Raw genomic sequence first — 23,807 nt, 5'->3', positions numbered from 1 at the left:
GCATCTTTGCAAGAATAGCTAGTGGTACAGAGATGATAGGTTTCCTTGACAAAAAGATAAAACAATGAATTACAGAAAGACTAAACTTCTGGACTTCTGGACTTCTGGACTTCTGGACTTCTGAACTTAACTCGGAGATAAAGAAACTGGTGTAAACACTCACACAAAAGGTTGGTACAGAATAGAATCAATTACAAAATAAAATCAATTTGATTCTCAGAATCTTTCTGCTTTGGTTTTGTGCTCTCTTAGGAATCCACAGGGTCCCCTGCTTCTTTGGCTCCAATTCATTTTTCTTTATCTTGAAATATTTAATCACAGATATCTGGGCTTGTTTAGCTGATCTGGAAACCACATTCCCTTCTGTTATTGATATCTGTCCTTTTGGTTCCTCTGCTTAGGTTCAAGATTTTTAACCTTTTTTTTTAAATTTCTCCTCTTGAGCCATCTTTTCGTTTAGTTGCAACTTTCTTCTAGTTTCCTTTATTGTGAGAATGTTGATGTGGTTCAGTTCTTTCATGAATACATCTGTCAGCTTGTTGGTCATTGGATAAAAGTCTCACTTTGGGGTACCAACAGTTAAGTTAATATTCATAGGTGGCCTTGTGATTTCTAGCATCTTTGCCATAACGTTAGAAATTGTTCTCATTTCCACAAATTATTCTTTAAGCTAAACCAAAATCAGAGATACAAACAGGTATAGAAGAATGACATGGTTCAAATCTGGTCTCAGACCAAACACTTGACACTTACTAATTGTGTGACCCTGGGCAAGTCACTTAACCCCAACTGCCTAAAAAACAACAACAACAACAAAAAAAACCAAAAAAAAAGAATGACACAGGCATTTCAGGACAGGTCTCTCCCAACTCCAATTCATCCTCTGCCCAGCTGTCAGAGTGATCTTCCTAAAGTGCAGGTCTGACCATGTCATTCCTCAGTAAACTGCAGTGACTCCATATGTCCTCTTGGAGCAAATAGAAAATTCTGTTTGGTATTCAAAGTTCTTCATAACCTGAGCCCCCCTGCCTTTTTTTTTTTTTGGTGGGGCAATTGGGGTTAAGTGACTTGCCCAGGGTCACATAGCTAGTAAGTGTCAAGTGTCTGAGGCCACATTTGAACTCAGCACCACCTAGCTGCCCCCCCCAGTCTTCTTATACCTTACACAACAACTCTTATACTGTTTGAACTAGTGACATTGGACTCTATCTCCCAACTCCAGGCATTTTCACTGGCTGTCCCCATGAAGGGAATGTCCTCATTTCTGCTTCCTAGCTTCTTTCAAATCCCAGCTAAAACCCCAACTTCTGCAGGAAACCTTTCCCAATTCCTGTTAATACTAGTGTGTTCCCTCGGTTAGTTATTTCCAATCCCGTCTATAGCTTGTTTGTGCATAATTACTTGCATGTTGTCTTCACCATTAAACTGTGAGATCTTTGAGAGCAGGGACTGTCTTTTCCCTTCTTTTGTAACCCCTACAGAGTAGACACTTAACAAATACTTATTGACTGACTGACTGACTAAGCATTTATTAAGTACCAGACCCTGTTCAAAGAGCTGTGACAAAAGTGACATCGTCCCTGCCCTCAAGGAGTTTATGTTCTGTATGGATTCTTCATAAGGTCCCTTTCAAGTTCTAAATCTCTGCTGCAAAATTATATCTCATCGTAATATGGATCTCAGCTATTTTAGTGATTGGGATAAAAGAGAGAAGGTGGGCTGTATAAGAGGAGGCAGTTCCCCATCATAAGATGGTGTGGACTCAGTCAGATGTAGAAGTTATGATTTTGTGATCATTACTGGAAGCATTTCCAGCTTGGTAGAGGCCACCAGTACTTCTGTTCTACTAGCATAGCCTTCAAGAATCTGGCTTCATTTCCATGTTTCAATGAAATATCTGGTAGGACATTGCTGTATTGATAATTCCTAACCAACCTAACTCATGGGATTACGGGGGGGAGGGGGGGAGGGAGGGAGGAAGTGATGGGGTTCTTGGGTGCTTGAGCTTGTACTTGGACCCCAATTTCTCCCTAGTCTCAGAAACACTGTCTCTGACAACCACTCCCCAGCCCAAGGACACTGTGCCTAGCAATTATTCATGCGTTGGCCCCAGTAGAACTCTTATGTCTCTCCCTGGTGCAGCTACACAAAGCTGGGTGAGAGAGTGCTAGGCTGCTCAGGCCCCAGCCATCAGACCATGTCTCTGGAAGCCTCCCAATTCCTTAGTAAGCTCCTGTCTTGTGAGAAGGCTTTCCCTTGTTGCAGAGCATTCTCTCATCAAGACAGAGGGAGAGGGGTGCCTTGCCCAGCCCAAGGAGCTTTGTCCTTGGCCGGCCCAAGGACTCTTCCTCCTGCCAGACTCCCAAGATCCATCCTCTGTCATCTCCCTCCCTGCCCGGTGTACTCCCTGTACTTTCCCATCCATAGCTCCCAAAGACACCTGCACCTTTGGATGACCTCATCAGTGTCCCTGGCATTCCTTTCCCATGCCTTTTTCCATATAAACCCTAGCTCTATCCTCAGTCTCTCACAGGTTCCTTAAGAATCCTTGCCCGCTGAAAAGCGTAACAATAAATCTTTGCCACCTTGACTTGAAGAATGCTTGAGTCTGTGAATTCATTCCAGACGACCCGTCCTGTGCTCCAGTCTTTGAGGGGTCTCAACCTCTCAGACCGCAACAGAAGGGGATGGGAGCCATATAAAATAATGGATGTGAAGATCTCTGTAAATTGTAAAGCTCTATTCAACCTCCTCTTCTTCCTCCTCCTCCTCCTCCTTCTCCTCCCTGGGCCTCAATTACGGAAATTACAATTAAAATTGTAGTTCTATCTAATAAACACATGAAGGTGCCATAGAGCTAGCAGGCAACTGAAAGGGAGGAAATCTATGGCCCCAGAAAGGGCTGTGACCCCATAAGAATGGTCCCTATGGCTGTTCCGCTCACGTTTTCCCCATTAACTTAAATCTGGTGAATTGCATTTTCCATCCTGGTGAATTGGCTTCTCCTCTCTTTAGGTCCCAGGGCCACTATCTTCCCTTGTATATTCAGTTTGACAAACATTTACCATGGGCATCCTATGTGAAGTGAGCTGTCCTGGGCCTTGGGGATAAAAAGATAGCTACCGCACAGACACCAGGCTTCTGATGATCTAAGTGAGGGGAAAAGATAAGTACACAAATAACCATGATATGAGGGAGGGAGAGTAAGAGAGGCAGTATGAAGTGATGGACTTGGAGTCAGGAAGACCTGGGTTCAAATCCCATTCCTGCCATTTACTAGCTGTGTGACCTTGGATAAGTCACTTAACTTTCCTGACCATCAGTTTCCTCATTTGTAAAATGAGCAACTTGGATTAGATTGTTTGAAATCTATGATCCTAAAGTAAGTGGAAAGAAGTGGTTCAGGTAAGGTGTCATGAGAAATTTGAAGAGAGAGAGAGAGAAAGAGGGAGAGACGATGAGGGAGAGAGAGAGACAAGAGAGAGAGAGAGGGAGCGAGAAGAGGGAGAGAAAGACAGAAAGAGAGAGAGGAGGGAGAGAGAGAGAGACAATGAGAGAGAGAAGGAGAGAGAAACAGAGAGAGAGAGAAGGAGAGACAGACAGGGAGAGAGAGGAGGAGGGAGAGAGAGAAAGAGAGAAGGACAGAGAGAGAGACAACGAGAGAGAAGGAGAGAGAGAAACAGAGAGAGAGACAGACAGAGAGAGGAGAGAGAAGAGGAGGGAGAGAGAGAAAGAGAGAGAAGGACAGAGACAGAAACAGAGAGAGAAGGAGAGGGAGAGAAAGCAGAGACAGAGAGGAGGGAGAGAAAGAGACAACGAGAGAGAGGAGAGAGAGAAACAGACAGAGAGAGAGGGAGAGGAGGAGGGAGAGAGAGAAAGAGAGAAAGACACAGAGAGAAGAACAGAGACAGAGAGAGAAGGAGAGAGAGAGAGAGAGAGAGAGAGAGAGAGAGAGAGAGAGAGAGAGAGAGAGAGAGAGAAAACACCTTTTCACTGAGGACATTCAGGAAAGACTTGATGAACAAGTTGGCTTCTCACTTGGGACTTCAACAAATGGAGGTTGGAAAGAGAAAAGGATAAGAAGAGGAAAAGATAGTAAGTCATTTCAGTTTGACCAGCTGCATAGGAAAGGTGGAATGTGAATATAGAGGACTTTGAATGCCAATGTTTATATTTTATACGGTAGACCAGAGGCGTCAAATATGCCACCCAGGGCACACATGGCACACAACACTACCAAGTACAGTCAGAACCAGATTATGCTGTGATTAGGAAATGTTTAACAAAATAAGTAAATGTGCGTCCAGCAGAGATCCTCATGTACAGTGCCCCCTTAATTTCAATTTGATACCACTGTGGTAGATAAAGGGGAGCATCTTAAGGTGTTTGACTAGACTGCAGGAGTGGGGAAACTGCGGCCACAAGTTCCCCACCTCTGGACTAGAGGAAATGACACGATCAGAGCTGTGCTGAGTTCTGACCTTCCTTCTTATCTTTCCTCCTAGACTTTTTCTTTTAGAGAGAGAAAAAAAACAAACCCAGACCTCCAAAAACTTAAGACTGAACTCTGCGTCAAATTATATAATATCAGAAGAGTTCTGGAGAGGCTTCTGTCTGCCCTGACTTCCTGGGAAATCTGGAGTTTCCCAGTTCAAGTCAGTGTCCTTTCTGCTGCAATAGCACCAACAATGTACTTTGTCCCCTTTGTCTAGTTCGTGCTTCTTCTACAGCATTCCACTTCTGCCCTGATGCTACTTCTGACTAAAGCCACAATACCTCATGACAGAGCACTACTCCACCACAAACCTCAATTTCTGTCTTTTGTCCTTGCAAATGGAATAACTGAGATTCATGAGAAGAGGTGATTTTGCAGTATAGTCTGCTTCCTGGACATAGATGAACTCTATAGGATCCCAGGTAGAGCTGCATAAGGTTTCAGATGCCATCTTGTGAGGATCAAATGAGGTATTTGTAGATGTGCTTAGCACAGTGTCTGGGACATAGTCGACACTATGTTGTATTTTTTTTAACAATTTTTAAAAGAAAGGCCCAATATGAAGTAGGGAGAAATTCTAATGAATTTTATTATTTTCTGAAATGTGCACATTTTAGTACCCCAAATTCTGTTTTCAGTGGCACATGGGTCATTATTTTATGATGTTGTCACATGTCTTACAGTGAAATTTCACAGTGGCTAGTAACAATTAGATAGGTGGCACAGTGGATAGAGCGCTGGCCCTGGAGTCAGGAAGACCTGAGTTCAAATGTGGCCTCAGACACTTACTAGCTTTGTGACCTTGGCCAAGTCACTTCACTCTGTTTGCCTCAGTTTCCTCATCTGTAAAATGAGCTGGAGAAGGAGGTGGCAAACCCCTCCAGTATCTTTGGCAAGAAAATCCCTAATGGGCTTACAAAGAATTGGAAACAACTGAACAATAAAGTAACATTCAATTAATCAACAAGCATTTATTAGGTACCTACTTTGTACTAGACTCTCTATTAGGGACAGAGCATATACAGACAAAAGTGAGTCAATTCCTGCCCTCAAGAAGTTTACAATCTAGTGGAGAAGCAGGGAAGATAATATTTATATATATATAGAGAGAGAGAGACCTAGGAGGTACAATTTGCAAACTTTGTCTAGAGAGCGGGAATATCTCATCCTGGCTCAGCTCTGCAAAATATCAGGACTTAGAAGATATAATATCAACTCTTAAATAGACAACCAGATACCATTTTAGGAAACCACAGAATAGTGATAATACAAAAGCATTCTGGGCAAGGAATGCCCATAGAAAAGCTTTCCCTCCCTTCGATGCTCATGTGCTTAGGACAGGGTAGTATGCATAAATTTTACAATAATTGGGCTCCAGAAATGGTTTCCATGCCATGAAAATATTTATGCAAACTAAAACTTAACAAAGGAGGGATACCACACCCACTATCTTTTCCTATCAGTGTCCCTGGATGCCTCAGACCTTAATGTTTAACCTAATAGTAATAACCGGCTCAAATTTCTGTAATCTGTCATGACAAGAACCCTGTGATTCAGGAAGTATAAGCAGTATTATCCCTATTTGATAGATCAAGAAACTGAGACCCAAAGAGATAAATTGACTTAACCAAGGTCATAAACAACCAGTTTATAGCTGGGACAGGACTCTCAGTCATAGCTACTAGACAGAACAGTCAGACAATTGTCAACAGAAGATCCTTAGTAGGGCCTTTTCCACTCTTCATCCCTCTGATTCAACATAAGAAGTCAGTCCCAGGCAGCCATTTGAAGATCAGTGCATCTAAGATGTGAAGGGACTTTGGAAGCTATCTAGTTCTGGTCTCCTGATTTTACAGATGAGGAAAGAGAAGCCCCAAGAGGTTTGAGTGACTTGCCCAAACTCAGACAGAGGAAGTATTTGAGGTTAGGTCCTCTGACTCCAAAGGCAGAGTTCTTTCCACCATACCACACCACCTCCCATTGGTGGGCACTTGTGAGCTTTAGTCTTAGGGACAACAACAATGGAGTACCTACTTTGGTCCTGGTGTTAACTGTCCTCTGGGGATCCTGTCCTGAGAGTTGAGCATTACTCCCAGGCAGTGGTGTATTTAAGCTAGCTGCTACCTGCTTAGCTCTCCATTGCTAACTTGTCAGTATGAGCAACTGTACCTTTGAAATCAGTAAATGCTACAAGTCATGGCTTGATTTAGTGTTTTGTTAATTGTCTAGACTTAAGAAAATGATGGGGGCAGGTAGGTGGCCCAGTGGATAGAGCACCGGCCCTGGAGTCAGGGGGACCTGAGTTCAAATCTGGCCTCAGACCAAACACTTGACACACTTACTAGCTGTGTGACCCTGGGCAAGTCACTTAACCCCAACTGCCTAAAAAAAATTTTTTTTAAAAATTAAAAAAAAAATGATGGAGAAAATGTAAATAATGCAGACTTGGCTTAAACATCTGTCTGTGATACATTTCACCCCACCCCCACCTTTTTGGTAAGCATTTAATAGCACACTTTCCCCTCAGTGTTACACTGTGAAGGTCTCAGTTTCTGAGACTGAGATCTCTATTTGAAAAAAAAAAAAAAGAATCCTCTTCACAATCAGAAAAAGTCAACCGTATTAGAGTAGATCCATTTATATACAGATTAAGATCCTTGGATTCAGAGCTAGAAGTGACCTTACAGTTAGAGCCCAACTCCCTGATTTGACAGAAAAGGAAACTGAGGGAGGAAGCCCAGGGAACTACAGTGACTTGTGATCCCAGGGGCATGGACATCAGAGAAGCCCAGCTGGAAAAGCAGCGTTGCCCTTCTGTGAACGTCCTAAATCCCGAAGAACTTTCTGCAAAAAGTGCAGCAAGCCCCAAACTCACAAAATGACGCAGTACAAGAAAGGTAAGGATTCCCCGTACCACCAGGGGAAGAGGCGATATGATTGGAAGCAGAGTGGCTATGGGAGTCAAATAAACCAATTTTCCAGAAAAAGGCAAAGACCACAAAAAAAGATTGTACTGAGGCTTGAATGTGTGGAACCCAACTGCAGGTCTAAGAGGATGCTTGCCATTAAGAGGAATAAGAGGTGTAAGTAGCTATGACTGAGAGTCCTGTCCCAGCTATAATTGAAGGACATAAGAGAAAGGGCCAAGGGTAGTTCTGAGTTTCATTGTTTTCATGTTAAAAGGAAAAAAGACATTCTATTCCATTTCTTGGTTTTGTGTTTCCTGTCTTGGAAAGGAAGAGGCTTGAGTAAAACCAAGTCTCATACTATGTGAAGCTTTTCCCACGTAGGAAAAGTTCTTGAGGATGTGGCTGAGTGTTGTAACTTTAATCATCTGCTTAATGCAATTTATGTGTCATGGAGAAAAAGCCCAGCTGGACATTTCCGGGGGTCCTGGGGTCCTTGGTTATTAGTACTATGGCAAAAATAGTTACTAGTAGTCAGGATTCCCAGGCAAATTGGGAGTGGGGAAATTAGGGATACAAAGTGATAAAGATAGGGATGGCTAGCCGCTATTTTATAGGCTTTCAGCAAATCAAAAGTAATTAATTCATCACCTTCAGGGATTGCCATGTTTTCAAAATATTAATGAAATTGTTTCCCATATCTATTTGGGTTGTTAGGGTTCTTTGTGGAGAATTAATAATGATTGAATTGCCTGGTCATTAAAATGATAGCCTATTAATTGAAAACTCTTTTGTACCTTGTTTTCAAAGTATTAATCTAGTGACTTCCCGTATCTATTTGGGTTGAGTTAATCCTCTATGGAGAACTAACTGATAATGATTGAAATATCTGATCATTAAAGAGATGGCCTGTTAATTGAAAACTGACATTAATTATGTGTTGGGGTGGGTGGGAATGACAGCTGGTCAAGACTTGGAACAGCAAAGAATGGAGGTCATTGTTTCTTTATTTTATATCTTTTTTTTTATTATTACATAAACCCATATTAGGCTTTAAGCCCTCTCAAGGGCAGAATGTTTCTCTGTGTTGATCTTTATTGGTGCCAATACCATGCCTTTCACACTAAAGGTGCTTAATAAATGTTGCATCTTACTAAAAAAAAAAATTACAAGGTGGAAAGTAGCCTAGTAGGGGTCTTTCCATGGCACTGGGCCTATTATCCTATGGGAAGGTAATAGGCACTCCTTTCTGTCTCTTCTTTTTTCTTTCCCACTTTTGACCATTTTTGGCTTATTATATACCAGATGGAACAAGGGCAGGAAGAGGAAACGAAATTCCATTCAGCCCATTTGGCCTCACGTGAACAGGCTTAGTAAAGCCTTCAAAGGGAGAGGCTGTGGGAACCATTACATTAGGAGAAAGTTTTGAAGTACTTGTGGATTTTGTTTACTCATGTCACCCCTATCATGAGAACCAAATTTCCATAGAGGGTCAGACCCTATTAGGGTTTAGATTAGATTAGATTAGATTAGGGGTATAATATAAATCATCCTCATTCCTGTCAATACCATAATCCAACAGGATTCTGTTTTCTATAAATTCACAGTAACAGCATATAGTTAGATAACAGTTTATGATTCCAAAGGGGCACTGTGGTGGAGATAGAGAATTAGCCTTGGTGTCAGGAAAGCCAGGGTTAAAGTCTGCCACATATACAGATTGTTGGGAGGTTGGCGGGGAGTGCTGAATAATAATCCCTCATTACTCTAGGTAATTTTCTGAGACTGTAAGTTGAAGAGCAGGTGCTGATATGAATTAGTAAGAGGAGTTTCCTTACTGGGAGTTCCCATTGCAATGAAACCACAGGTTTGTTTAAAAAAACAAAACAAAACCTGTCTTACAGTTAAGGAAACTGAGGCCCAGCAGGGTGAAGTACCATCCAGCAAGGGAAAGGGCAGGCCTAGGACTGAAATGCAAGTTTCATAACATCATATTGAAGATGCATTCCGTTATGCTACCAGTTTGTGGCTCCCATATGCTGCCATATTTCCCTTATACCACTTTTGTGGCCAAACCAGCAGCAATGTGTTCCCTTTGGCGGTCATGTGAAAAGAACACTTGTCTTGAAGGTAGAAGACCTTGTTTTAAGTTCCAGCTTTGTTATATAAATATATTTGTCATGATAAATATATGATCCTAACCAAATGACTGAGAGTCTCAGTTTCTTCTCTGTAAAACAAGAATACACTTATACTACCTACCTCATTGTGGTAGGGCGGAAAGTATTTGGCAAAGAGTAAATGGAATGATGGACCTGGAGTCAGGCAGACCTGAATTCAAATCCAGCCTCAGACATTTTCTATCTGTGTTATCCCAGACAAGTCACTCAACCTCAGTGTGCCTCAGTTTCCTTAACCGTAAAATGAAGACAGTAATAACATCTGCCTCCCAGGGTTGTTTGTTGTGAGGATCAAAATATCTATAAAGTGCTGATCATGGTGCCTGGCACATAGTAGACATTTAAATAAATGTTTGTTTCCTTCCTTAAAGTACTATATAAATGTGAGATGATGATTGTTGTTATATTCTACTTTACATCCAGTCATCAACCTAGGGCTATAAGAACATTGTGTACAATGTTCTCCTGGTTCTGCTCACTTTACTTTGCATCAGTTCATATAAGCAAAGATCATCTAATCTGAGCCTTTCCTTTTACAGATGAAGAAACCGAGACCCATGAAGGTTAAGTAATTTGCTCAAGGTCACCCAGGTAATAAAAGTCTGGAATTTGAACCCAAGTTCTCTGACTGTATACAGAGCCAGGATTTTTTCTACTCCAACTAAATACAGTCAGAACACACAGTCAGAACACACAGCCAACAGCACATCTCAGGCATGCGACTGGAAAGGGGCTCTGGTACACGCTGTTGCTGAGTTACACTGTACTTTATCCTTGGGGGGGGCTGGGGGGTGGGGGTGGGGCTTCTAATATATAGCTACAAGTCCCAAGCTCTCATTCAGTTAAGAACAGCAGAGAGACTGCTCAGGAATGGAAGGTTAGTAGTGATATTTTCATAGAAGTATTTTAAGGTTTGGTCAACAGGAGTAGATTTTTTTTTAAAATGCATCTTTACAACTTAATTCAGCAAATGAGCTATTTGGGGGATTAATTTCATGTTTCTAGACTTCATGCCAAAATGCTAATGGACTGTTTCTATGCTTATCTATAGGGGAAAACCCCCCTACCCAGATAGATGTTTATTCATTTGTTTCAAAGATAGTATTGGGATGTAGATAAGAAGCACAATACAAATTGTTTTATGTAAACAGGTCTATTCTGTGTTTTCTTTGGGTGAGTTTAATCCAAATCCACAATTTGAGATTATTTTAAAGTTGTATAACTGGTTTAAGTGTGGTGGATGGGCAATTTGTTGGGGTGGAGGGGGATGACATAATAAAATTATGAGTATTTGGAGGAAAGGTTCTGTTCTCAGAGTTTGCCTCTCCCAGGAAGCCTGGGGAGATTACAAATTGTAATAAAAACTGCAGTGAGTTAGATAAGACTAAAAGGCTAACTCTTTTCTTTTCTTAATAAGTTAAAAAACCCTTCAAGCCCACTTATATAAACCCAACATTTTTAGAATCCATTTGCAATTAAAAGAAATTGAAGTGTGAGTATAAAATAATGAGACTGACCCTGAAGGAAAATTCCACAAATAGGAATTCCATAAGCAATGAGATCATTGTTGAAACAAGGGTGTAGCCTCCTAATCTGATGACTTTGAGGCAGACAATATTCATTTGTTCAAGTTCTGGTCTGTCTTAAAGTGTCAGAATTCATTATCATACTTTATACCAATCGTTCTGGGAGCTGTGTTTTCCTTCCACATGGAAACTCTCTTCATAAATGTAGGTAGCAGCCCCTCCAAGACTTGGTGAATGATTTTGGAAAGTTTCTGTGGTTGAAAAATTCATCCCCCTGGGCCAACCTGGTAATGATACATTGGACTTAGTTGGGATGAGCCATGGAAAAGATCCAATGTAAATCTTGCATGTCTGACTCCAAATAAGAGGCATCAGAACTTGTGCTCCTCAAATGTCTTGGAAAGCCCAGGACAACCTCCATGTCACAATGAAGTATCAGAGGAAGATGATATAGAATTGGTGGATCACATCACATAAAAAGGGGATTTGCTGGGCCCTGCCCCTGGGACTTATAATTTGAGGCAATCAATTGGCCATTGGAAATAACAAAGATAAAAATTAAGCAACTTTTGCTACCAAGGAACTTACTTTCTATCAGGCAGAATATCTGTACATATATGAGATATACAGAATTAATAGAAGGTAAGTTTTCGGTGGGTGGGCCCTAACAGCTAGGGGAATCAGGAAAAGCCTAATAAAGTGGTGTTGGAGCTGAGACAATTTGAAACAAGACATGTGTCACAGAAGAAACACTTAAAAATCCCTCTGCAACCAGGGGCAACTAGGTGGTGCAGTGGATAGAGCACTAGCCCTGAAGTCAGGATGGACCTGAGTTCAAATCTGCCCTCAGACCAAACATTTGACACGTACTAGCTGTGTGACCCTGGGTGAGTCACTTAACCCCAGTCATCAGATTGGGAAACTATACCCTGGTTTCAACAATGATCTCCGTTGCTTTTGGAATTCCTATTTGTGGAATTTTCCTTCAGGGTCAGTCTCATTATTTTATACTCACACTTCAATTTCTTTTAATCCCAATGGATTCTAAAAATTCCCCAATTGCCAAAAAAAAAAAAATCCCTCTGTAACCAGATAGCAATGTATTTATGACATCAAGTACAAGTCAAGAGTAAGGAGTCCAGTCTTGCTTTTCAGGCAGCCACGGTGGCTGTTTAGCATCAAAGGCCCCTCTGTACATTTGGGCAAGTTTGGTATGGTTCTGTGGTTCACATACTCTAAGGAAATTGTTCCTTTAATCACCATTTTCCTCAGGACCTCAAAGATGAAAGTGTTTTCACCCTCCTCCTGGTTGTAGTTAAGAGCTTGATGAGGCTATCAGGACTTTTTATACTTTTAAAGTGACAAGTCAATGCCTTCAGTCATTCATGTCCCCAAGTAGACAAGTTTCCCATTTTTTACATGTGAAAGCTCTCTGGGACTGTCCCAAACTGTTGATTTTCCCTCTTTGGCCCCTTCCACTCCTGGAGTGTTTTAGTAGCATATGACAGATAGGGTTCAACTTTCTCTTATCCTACTAGAACAACTATTATCAACTGAAAATAATGACAGCTTTTTCTATTAATTATATATTCAGGGTGTGGATGTGATCTCTGCTTCAGAGCTTGCCCAAGAGCCTGGGCTATCCTGATAACGTATCTGTGCAGAAGATGTCCTACTCTAGTGGTTTTGCTAGATCTGACATACTTCTCTCTTGACCAGAAAGAAGGTCTAGGTTGATTTCTTTAGGGTTACGTCTGAATAACCACAGTAAAAAGACTTTATCAACAAGCATTTATTCAAGAAACGTTTAGCAAGCTGTTACTGGCCAGGAGAGAATAGAGCCTAGCTAGGATTAAGGGTGGATAATGGCGGACCATCGAGAGGTAAGACAATGAAGGGGAGATTGAGTGTAGCCACAATGAAAGGCCAGTTGATGGGATTATGGCCAGAAATTTGGCTTTAGGGGCCCAGATCCCAACCCCATCACACACAAAATCCTGTTCAATACAGTAAATACCATTCTACTGTGGAGAGGGCATCACTGAACAAGTCCTGCAGACTGCTTGGGATTCTCTAGGCTGCAATAGATTACTGGGCACCATGTTTAGAAGGGAGAACGAGTCAAATGCAGCTGTGTGACCATTCTGAAGTAAAGGACTCTTCCAGGTTTCACTACTCAGAGAACAGCAATGCATGGAAAGTAACTATTAGAATCTAAGCTCCCTGAGGGCAGGGACAGGTTTTGCTTTTTATTTGTAATCCCCAGTGCTAATCACCGTACTAGGCACTTGGTAACAGCTTGGTAACTTGGTAACAGGTGGAAAGAAGGCTTGGGTCGAATTCTTTCGGGCAGGACTTGCGTGTTGTGATTTTGGGGTCCCAGCACCCTTGAACCCTAAACCGCATGAGTATGGATCTTCCTTTATTCAGTTCTTTAATGATCCAGAAGCCATTTATGGAGCTTACCCTTACACCACAGTGTGATATATAGATATAGCCTCTTGTTATGTACGAATAAATGAATAGCTACGTGTGGTGGTACACAACTGCCACTTCAGATACAGGGGAGGCTCAGGCTGGAGGATCTATCGAATTTTAAAGGGAAGGAGGGAAGGACGGAAAGATGAAGAGAAGGAACATTTATTAAGCACCTCCTGTGCTAAGCATTTCGCAAATATTATCTGAGCTACAGTGGGCTATGCCAAACTGAGCTAAGTCTGTCATCAGCATGGTGACCTCTTGAGAGCAGGGGGCCACCACATTGCCTAAGGAGGGGTGAATTGACATAGGTAAGAAACAGAGCAGATCAAATCACCCATGCTGATGGACAGTGAGATTGAGCCCATGAATAGCAGCCATACTTCCAGCCTGAATGAGATGCGTAGACCTAGTCTTAAAAAAGAAATAAATAAAAATGAGTGAATGAATGAAAAAGCTTTAATTAAGCACTTACTATTTACCAGACAAATATAGTCCTAAACCAAGGAATCATAAAGGAACAAAAAAATAAATATCATTAATGAATATTGATTCAAAAATTTTAAAACTCTGAACAAAAAGACTACATATTATATCCCCCCCAAAATCATTCACTATGATCAAGTCGGAGTTTTACCAGGGATGTAAGGAAGGCTCGATATTAGGAAAATAATATAATTTATAAATTAACAACAAATAAAATAAATACAACAATAAATGCTATTATCAATAATAAATAATACAAAATACACTAAATTAATATATTAATTGTTATGAATTATTAAGTTAATATTTATTACTTGTTAAATATTTAATTAATATATTAATAAAGGGACCAATCTGGCCCCAGTAACCAGGGCTACAGCTTGTTCCTGGCCCCGACTGTGTTACCAGAGGCAGATAAGTTTCACACAACTGTCCATTATGACTCTTGTACAAAGACACTGCTCCTGACTTGATTGCATCATCTTCTTTGATTGTGAACATCTGTCACCTCCTGGAGGGAGGTCACCAGATGGACATCTTTTGCCTAGATACCCAGTTTGTTCATCTCTAACAAAAAACAAATGCTATTGTCATCTCTGTTCTTCTTATAATGGTTTCAATGTATGTGACACTTTAGAGCAGGGGTGGGGAACCTTTGGCCTTGAGGCTACACGGGCCTTCTAGGTGCTTGGGTGTGGCCTTTTGACCTAGTTTTTGTCCCTGTTTTACAGAACAAATCCTTTTACTCAGGGGATTTGTTCTGTGAAGTTTGGATTCAGTCAAAGGGCCACACTTGAAGGCCTACAGGGCCTGATGTGGCCTCAGGCTGCAGGTTCCCCACCCCTGCTTCAGAGTATGTAAGACATTTTCTCTGTATAACTGGGTGAAGTAGATCATGCTAGCTGGTTTTTAAGAGGTGCAGAGAAATTGCAGACTCGATTACATGGCTAGAAAGCGGAGGAGTGGGGAGTTGAACCTGGCCTTCCTGACTCAATCTAGCATCTTTTCATCATGTTGCATTGTTCAGGCATCTGTCCTCACTCTCCTCTGCCCAGAACGCCCCACCCTAACTATCCAAGCCCAAGCGAGCCACCCTCATTGTTTTCCAGCTGACTCATATTAGGCAGTGTGTGACTAGAGTTTTCAATGGTATGTTCTCTGCGAGCTCAACACATCAGGTTTCAGGTAAAACTGCTCTATTCTAAAAACATTCTCAGGTATACAAGCCCTGAAGAGCTTACTCTCAACTTGGGGGTTGGGAGGGTGTGGCTCAGAAGATTTACTTAAAGGAAGGCACACCTGACAATGATCAAAAAGCGTGGGTCACAAAGCCACATTTGAAAAGGTAGGACTGTTCAATTTAGCTGAGGGAGAGTCAGAACTCCCAATGACTTTGCTGTTTTCTGATAATCTAGGCAGCCCTCGATGCTCCTCTGGTTTCCTTCCTGATATGTTTCCCACTGGTACCATGCCTGCTTCTGCTGCACCTGCGGTTTTGTGGCACTGTTCTGTTCTCACAGTGAGAATAATTGAGTTTCACGGTTTTTAAGCAGTTATCCTTTCCCCATCGAGGTTTCAATATATCTCGGGTTGGCATAAGAAATTAAATGGAAATTTTGGGGGAGTTTTGCAGAAGCTGAAGAAGATATGCAAAGGCCAGCAGATGACACAGAAAAAGTTTAGAAACTCAGAAATGCATAAAATGTATGCATAGTATTGTATAATATCAACTTATTTTTATCTTTAATACCATAATAATTCAGACTTCTTTTCTGGTATGAAAGGAGGGCTTCAGTGTAGCCCTAGGGCAAACAGGCAGACCTCCAGCTTTGTAGAGAAAGTAGCCCAGACATCTACGGGCTTCAGCACAGACCAAGGCAAACAGGCTGACCTCCACCTGCTTTTCAGTGTAGCCCAGGGCAGACAGGCTGACCTCCACCTGCTTTTCAGTGTAGCCCAGGGCAGGCAGGCTGACCTCCACCAGCTTTTCAGTGTAGCCCAGGGCAGGCAGGCTGACCTCCGCCTGCTTTTCAGTGTAGCCCAGGGCAAACAGGCACTCTCCAGCTTTGTAGATAAAGTAACCCAGACCTCCACGTGTTTCAGTGTAGCCCAGGGCAAACAGGCAGACCTCCAGGTGCTTTTCAGTGTAGCCCAGGGCAAATACACCCTTGACCTTGATAGAGAAAGCAGCCTAGACCAACTTGGGCTTTTCAACACAGTCCAGAGCAAACAGGCAGACCTTCAAATGCGTCAGCACAGCCCAGAGCAAACAAGCACACTCCAGCTTGTAGAGAAAGTAACCCAGACCTCCACGTGTTTCACTGTAGCCTCGGGAAAACTCAGATAAACCCCACAGGGCCTCAGCACACTCCAGACACCCCCTACTAAGACTTCAGCTCAGCACCAGGTAAGTTGCCAGGCCGCTACAGCCTCCAGGAGCTCTAGTCACTCCCTCAACACAACACTAGAGAAGAGCATCCACAGTGGGCCTCGGGGTAACATCAGCACCACACCAGTTAAACAGCCAGGGCCTATAGCCAATGGAACAAGAAGCCTGAGACAGAACCGCTTCCACCCTGGGAGCAGAGATCAAATTTAAAAGAAAGGAAAAGGGCAAAAAAAAAAAAAAAAGTATCTCATTAAAGACCTGAGACCTTCTCTTTTTCAGATAAGGAAAGGTAAGGTTAGGTTCTAGAGTAGAAAAATATGACTATAGAAGGCATCACTTTTCTTTCTTCCTCTCTGTCTCACTCCTTACTTACTCCTTTCAAATATTCAGTTAAAGGATTTGGGTGAAGTTTGCTATTCATGGATTTTTGTGCATAAACTCATTCAATTTTCCTATAACACTATAAAACTTGATTTTTGTGGTTAGAGGATGTGGAGCAGTTAGTTAAGAAAAATGAATCGTTTCGTAACCATCAGGCAGAGTGTGTGAGCAAAGCCAGAAACCCTTCAGCTTTAAGTGCAGATAGCATGGCCTCAATAAAGCTGTTGCCTCTCCAAAGTTCTCTAATTCTGACTGGTGGTGAATGGATGACTTTATCACCCTTCCTTTTGTAAGCTGCCCTGGCAAGCTGCCACTCAAAGGGAAGGGGGGAGGGAGGGGGAAGCTACTTATTCTTAGAATATTCTAAAGCTAAAAGTGGATGTTATTTCTAATGTGTGAGCTTTCTGGCTTCCAAGAGTGATTTTCTGTCCTTGTCCAGTGTATTGCTTGTACTGATATTCACTCTAAAAGGTTATGAAAATAACAGACCCTCCTTTTTCTTGACCTCTCCCTGCTCCTCCATCTTGCACTGAGTGGAAAATGGTCATCTTTCCCTCTGAGAAATAGGATCCTCCTTCTCTCTATCTCTTTGCAAACTTAGTAACAATTGCAAACAGTTTGGGTTGATGGACACAACATTCAACATTGGGTTTATGTAACAACCATTTAAATACCATAGTCAACAAAATGAGCAGGCAGGGAAGAGTTTCTAGCAACTCAGTGGTAAATATGAGTGTCTGGGTGAAAAATATCCTCTAAGCAATTCCTAATTTGTCTTAAAAACATCTTTCTCTTTATTTTGTTCCCCAGGCAACTGATAACCTGAAGTCATGGCAGAGAAACCTATACTCTACTACTTTGATGGAAGAGGTCGGATGGAGTCCATTCGATGGCTCCTAGCGACAGCTGGAGTTGAGGTTTGTTCTTTCTAGGGACAAGTACTATGAAGGACTTGGACTTTATTTTATTTTGGTGAGGCAATTGGGGTTAAGTGACTTACCCAGCCTCCCACAGCTCTAGTATTGAGCATCTGAAGCCAGATTTGAACTCAGGTCCTCCTGACTCCAAGGCTGGAGCTCTATCCACTGCACCACCTTGCTGCCCTGTGGACTTCATTTTAAACAACCAACATTCCATGACAAAGAAGCCCTGCAGGTTCCATGAGTACACCTGCAATCTGTCTGCTTCTAATGACCCCTCTTTTGCAAGTGAAGGAATAAAACTCTTTTGTGGAGAAAGAGATGGAGAAAATTAGGGTAGAGCTCTTTGGGATATCCATCTGCTCCAGTCAGACCTTTCTACGCCTGTCACATGTCCTGAACATTTATGTCCCTAGACATAAGCTCATACCTTGCCCTCTGTCTTATTAGCAACTCATCATGGAAAGAGAATCTGCCAAGTACATAGAGAAACCCTGGAGAAAGGAAGAGATGAGGGCAAATTGGCAATGGACCCAGAATGACAATTTTTAGAGATTTGTCGCTTCATGCCCCCTGCCATATGCCTATGTTTTCATCCATGAATGTGTCCGTTTATCCATATGTGTTATCCTTCATTAGTGAGCATACATGGTAGGGAGGTGAAGAGGAAGGCCTTGACAGTATTGTGTAGATGGGGCAACAAAGCATGATTGTAGATATCGAAGCAACTTGGCATCTGGCCTCAAACAAATAAGCAATTTTATCAAATCTTCTTATTAGTCATTCATTCCTTAAAGCTGTGGTTTCAATGGAAACCACTAATGAAATAGCTTATTTTCCTATGTCTTTATTTGAAGTCAGAGGGAGCTTTTTTTTTTTGGCCAAGCTTCTGTGGATGAAAGTTCATTATTTCTCAGTCTATTTTTTTTTTAATCCATTTAATGAAATTGTGCCTGAGTACAAAGTTTGGGAGTTAGCTATGCTCCCAGTGAGGTCTCCACCTTGGTGGGATTTTCAGTGTGGTTGACTGTGGCCCTCCTTTTCTTTAACTCCCTTTATTTGTCCCAAAACAGCTTGATAATTTCCTGCCAACATTCATATAGACTGACGATCATAAACTCACCCATGTGAGTTCACAAAGACATTTCATTCAAATTCTGTATTCTTTTTCAATTCAATAACCAGTTCTGCTTTTTTTAAAAAAAACCCTGATATTCTAATAACTGATGGATCTAGTAACATAAAATCAGTTTTAATTTGCCATTATAATTGTTAGCAATCTATAGGATATAAGCTCTCTGAGGACAGGAATTATTTAATTTTTATCTTTATATGCCTGGGACCTAGCACAGTATCTGGATGGGTTATAAGTTTAAGAAATGCCTAGTGAATGAATAATTATGGAAATGAAATACCAAGCTCCATTCAAGGCTCAACTCACATGAGGCACTCTGAGAGGCTTTCTCTGATCCTTTCCTATCTCCTACCCACCCCCTCCCCCCTTAGAATTTTGCCACTTCCCTGAAATTATTTTGAATTTACTCTTTATATATTTTGTATTTACTTGTCTTGTGTTTGTGTCATCCCTCTTACTTTGGATGTAATTTAATTTCATTTTGATTCAATTCACATGTATTAAGTGCTTAGGGATAGCCAGGCACTGTGCTAGGTACTGAATATACCAAGTCAAAACCAAAATAAATTTTGATCTCAAAGGAGTTTATTTCCTACTGGGGGTGGCGGATGGGGAACAACATGCATGCAGATAAGTCAAATTAAAAATGTATACAAAATATTTTGGAGGGGAGGAAAGTGCTAACAACTGGAAGAATTAGGAAAAGATTCTCACAAGAGGCGAGCTGAGCCATGAAGGAAGGCAGGGATTCTAAGAGGTGGATATAGTATGAGGTGGAAGATAGAATATTGTACGTAGAAAATAGCACTAGGCCAGTTTAGCTGCAACGTAGCTTGGTGAGAGTCAGGCGTAAGGTGCCTTTCTTAATGCGATCTCAGATCACATTGGCTTTTGGGGGGGGGGCGGGGAGGAAAGGGGAGGCTACCGTATCACATTGTTGGCTTACATTGAGATTTCACTCCAGGAAATTTTTTTCAGATGAACTATCTAGCCGTACCTCCCAAGGGGGGATAGGTGATTTGGGATCATAGATTTAGAAGCTAGAAGAAACCTCCTGAACTATCTAGCCCAACTCTTATTGGGAATGAGGAAACTGAGGTTCAGGGAAATTTAATGATTTACCCAAGGTCACATAGGTGGCATAAATTTAACCTCGATCTTTTGGGAGGTAGAGTCCTCATCACTGGAGGTCATCAACCAGAGGCAGTGACCGTTTGTAGGGTAGGTCATAAAAGTGCCTGTATCATCAGGTATAGGTTGGACTAGATAACATCAAAAATCCCTTCCAGCTTTGAGATTCTGTGTTTCCAAAACTACATTTTAAATACTATAATCTACTTTTTCTTCCTTATATTGTAGAAGGATGTCTTTATCTAGGACTTTGGAAACAAAATAATTTCTTTTTTATCTTTTTTTTTCTTTTTTAGTTTGAAGAAGTGTTTTTGGAAACAAGAGAACAATATTTGAAGTTACAGGAGGGTAAGCCTCAATTATTTTACTGATATGTTTTGCTTGAAATAGAAACTAATTCTTTAGAGAATATTATCATAGAACTCAAATCACTTAAAATATTTAGAAGACAGTGTGCTGTAAGCAAACATATACATATTTCACTTCACAAACATAAATGATTAAGCACAGCAAGCTGTAGTGCTACTTATAACAGCTAACATTTATGTAGCACTTAATATGGGCCAGGCACTTTATAATTATCTCCTTTGATCCTCACAACAATCCTGGGAGGTAGATGCTCTTAATATTCCCATTTAACAGTTGAGGAAACTGAGGCAGAAAGAGGTTAAGTGACTTGCCCAGAGTCACACAGCTAGTAATAGTCTGAGGTCAGATTGGAACTCAGGTCTTCCTGACTCCAGGCCCTGGCAGAAAGCATTGACTCTAAGGTTAGGATGTTCAAGGGTCAGGGATGGGGAAGGATGTAATCTGCTAACCAGCAACACAGTTCTCCCAGGTTTTATACTCCTACCTGGTATCAATGGTTATCTTTTATGAGACTTTCATCCCAGCTCATTCTGAGGTGGGAAGGCACAATGATCCTGAGGGTAAGTCAGCCTGGGAACTGGCTTATCCCACCACCATTCTCATCAGTATGAGGAAGGAGAGTGTTCCAGGCATGGAGGTGGAAGATGGAATATTATAAGGGGCAGAGAAAATTTTCTTGGAGTATATCCTTTGAATAAACTCTAGGGTGATGAGGCCAAATGATTACTTGGAGAGTTAACTCATGCAAATTTTTTTTTCCTGTGTTTGGTTGCTGTCTGAGTGCTCTGAGAGATACTTGATATTCTTGACCCAAATATTATGGAATGGATGATGGGTTCATGGTCTGGGATTAGGGTTGAGGTCTCTAGGTTTGAGTCACATGGTACTTTCTCACTCTCTTAACTTGCAACTTCACTCAAAACTTGGGAGATGTAACGCTTCTCCCTCCCTCCCTCTCTCAGTATTCTGAGATTGATTTACAACTTGCAGGCCTGCACTACGCTATTACAGTAGACCTTTTCCTTTTCAAAAGGAAGAAAAAACCCCAGAAAATCTTAAAGGAACAACAATTAATTCCAAATATGTATGTAAATCTCCAGTCACAGATCCAAGTATGAGCCCTACCTGGGGAGTTCTTTTGCTCCTATTTGTTTTGTTTTCAAATGAAAATTTATCAGGGAATCTCCATCTTTCTGTGTCTCTCCGTCTGTTTCTGTCTCTGCCTTTCCAGCCTTCTCTGTCTTCCTCTCTCTTTCCCTTTCACTCTTCCTCTCCTTTTCTCTCTCCTTCCTGCTGCTCTTCATGTCTCTAATGTGAATTTTTTTTTTAAGTTTCTAGGCCTGGGTTGAGGTAAATGATGCATTAACCACATACTACCTGTCAAACGCTCTGCCAGGGGCTGAAGATACAAATAACTGAGCAAGACAGTGCCTACTCCCAAGGACACACATTGTAATTGGGAGAAAGATCACGTAGCAGAGTTCAGTTGCAAAAGATGTGGAAACACCCAGTGGCCCTTAGGGTGCAATGGCAATAGCAAGGCAAGCCTGTTGTTTGGAGAACATTGCCATAAAGATACCAGACTTTGCAGATGGCCAAAACTTCTCCCAGAATTCTCCAGTGTGATGGCGTAGTTTGAACTTTGCTTGCTGGGGCTTAAGAGAGGGAGAAACCAAAGGAGCTTGTCTTTCATCTTGTTTGCACCTTGTAAGGAGACCAGGGCTCTTTCCACTGTAACATACTATCTCCTCAAAGTAGTCCTGGTAGCATTCTGTAGTTCCATGTGTATATTTATAACTTATACATACATTTACATACGTGTATATGTGTGAATATATACACATACATGCATGTTTCATCTTCATCAGGTCCATGCTACTTCTGTATCAGGTCTCCTGGGGGGGGGCAGGTAACTGTCTGTCTATAACATATGAAAGGGACCATCATAGGACCTAATGCCTGGATGCTTTTATATACTTATGCTTCTAATTATTTGTGCAGTTCCCCAAAAGGCAGTGGTATAGTGGGTAGAGCACTGGACTCAGAGTGGGGAAAACTGGAGTTCACATCTTGCCTCGTCAGATCTCTATGACTGTAGGTATCAATTGCTTATCCTCCGAGTCTCAATTTCCTCACAATAATAGCACCAACCTTACAGGATTATTGTGAGGATCGAATGAGATATCATATTAAGGTGCTTTGAAAATCTTAAAGCTATTATCTAAATATAGTTTTCCTTTCTTTTCCACAAGATGCTCTCTCCAAAATCAGTGGTTCTTTGGCCACACTCAAGAGTGCAGTGTCTAAAACAAGGGAGCTTGTTCAAGACGCAAGGCCAGTGGTCACTATCCCACTTCTCTTTGGCTCTTCCTTGTATTGGTCCCCTTTCCCGAAGGTTTTGCCAGCTTTTCCCTTGGCTGTCTAATTGGAGGTGGGGATAAGCAATCAAAGAAAATCCCAAGACAGGCTACATGGTTATTGAACCAAGTGAGCTCTTTCTTCTTGAATGCCTTAATTATTAACTTTTGAAACAATCCCTAGTCTTTGGCCCTTTGATCCTGATGTCTTTGATAGGGATCTAAGACTATTTTCATCAGTCTTTTCCCTGTTTGATTATCTAGGCTTTTGAGGGAGTTACCTTTGTTTTGGCAATATCCGTTCTTCCTGTATTTTATTTACTGCTCAAATACTCTGAGGACTTTGACGCAGAAAGGCAGGATCCACTGTGCATTCTCCCTGTGGTCCTAGTTTTATTTGTAATTCTCTCAACTTGCACTTTGTTCAGCATGGGGGGTGGGGGGGAACCCAGCCTTAGGAAGTGCCTGTGTCACGTTCTCCTTCCTTAGAGTATGTTATCCTATGTTATTGATTACACCTGTGGTTCTCTTCATTGTGAAGGCTGTTTTTATATTCAATTGTGAGTGCAGTTTGGAGAAGAGATAGACGTAAAACCCGAAAAGCAAAAGCAGATAGGCAAAGATGGAGATTTTTAAATTCCTAACTCCAAGAGTCAGAGTACACCAAGGCTCTACTTTCTTTTTAAAAAATTATTTATTTTATTTTTAATTTATGGAATAAAACAAGCATTTCCATAACATAGTACAATAAAAAAAAAAGCTGATTATGCACCTTTCTGACAGTAGTAGTTGTCAACGTATCACCAGATAAAAGAAGTTTACTTTTGTAAATTTACCTGTGTTATCTCATTTAATCTTTACAACTTTGTGAGGTAGGAAAAAACAATACATAGCATTTATATAGCACTTTAAGGTTAATGAAGTGTTTTATATATGTTATCTTATTTGTTTCTCACAACAGTCCTATAAGGGAGGTGCTGTTATCCCCATTTTATAGATGTGGAAACTTCGGCTCAGCAAGATTAAGTGAATTTCCTCAGGGTCACACAGCTGC

At 41.4% G+C, this 23,807-nt stretch overlaps 1 protein-coding gene across 4 annotated transcripts in view; it reads left to right on the top strand.

The window, feature by feature from the left end:
- Window positions 1-10,432: 10,432 nt before the first annotated feature.
- LOC114036452 (glutathione S-transferase A4-like) overlaps window positions 10,433-23,807 on the top strand; it is a 34,200-nt gene continuing 20,825 nt past the window's right edge. Inside the window, exons 1-3 of one of the 4 annotated variants that reach the window (XM_027852923.1) lie at window positions 10,433-10,458; window positions 17,652-17,758; window positions 20,324-20,375. In XM_027852923.1, the coding sequence (XP_027708724.1) occupies window positions 17,672-17,758; window positions 20,324-20,375 (139 nt within the window). In that variant the 5' untranslated portion in view covers window positions 10,433-10,458; window positions 17,652-17,671. Of the gene's footprint in view, window positions 10,459-16,403; window positions 16,479-16,696; window positions 16,750-17,238; window positions 17,313-17,651; window positions 17,759-20,323; window positions 20,376-23,807 lie in introns of those variants that run through there. The other 3 variants (XM_027852922.1, XM_027852925.1, XM_027852924.1) reach the window with 3 other exon arrangements.

Source organism: Vombatus ursinus, unplaced genomic scaffold (assembly GCF_900497805.2).
Source record: "Vombatus ursinus unplaced genomic scaffold, bare-nosed wombat genome assembly UNPS02009835.1, whole genome shotgun sequence".
In the NCBI taxonomy this organism is placed as follows: Eukaryota; Metazoa; Chordata; class Mammalia; order Diprotodontia; family Vombatidae; genus Vombatus; species Vombatus ursinus.
The sequence above is the reverse complement of the archived record's forward strand: the minus strand, read 5'-3'. Positions and strand labels throughout refer to the sequence as shown.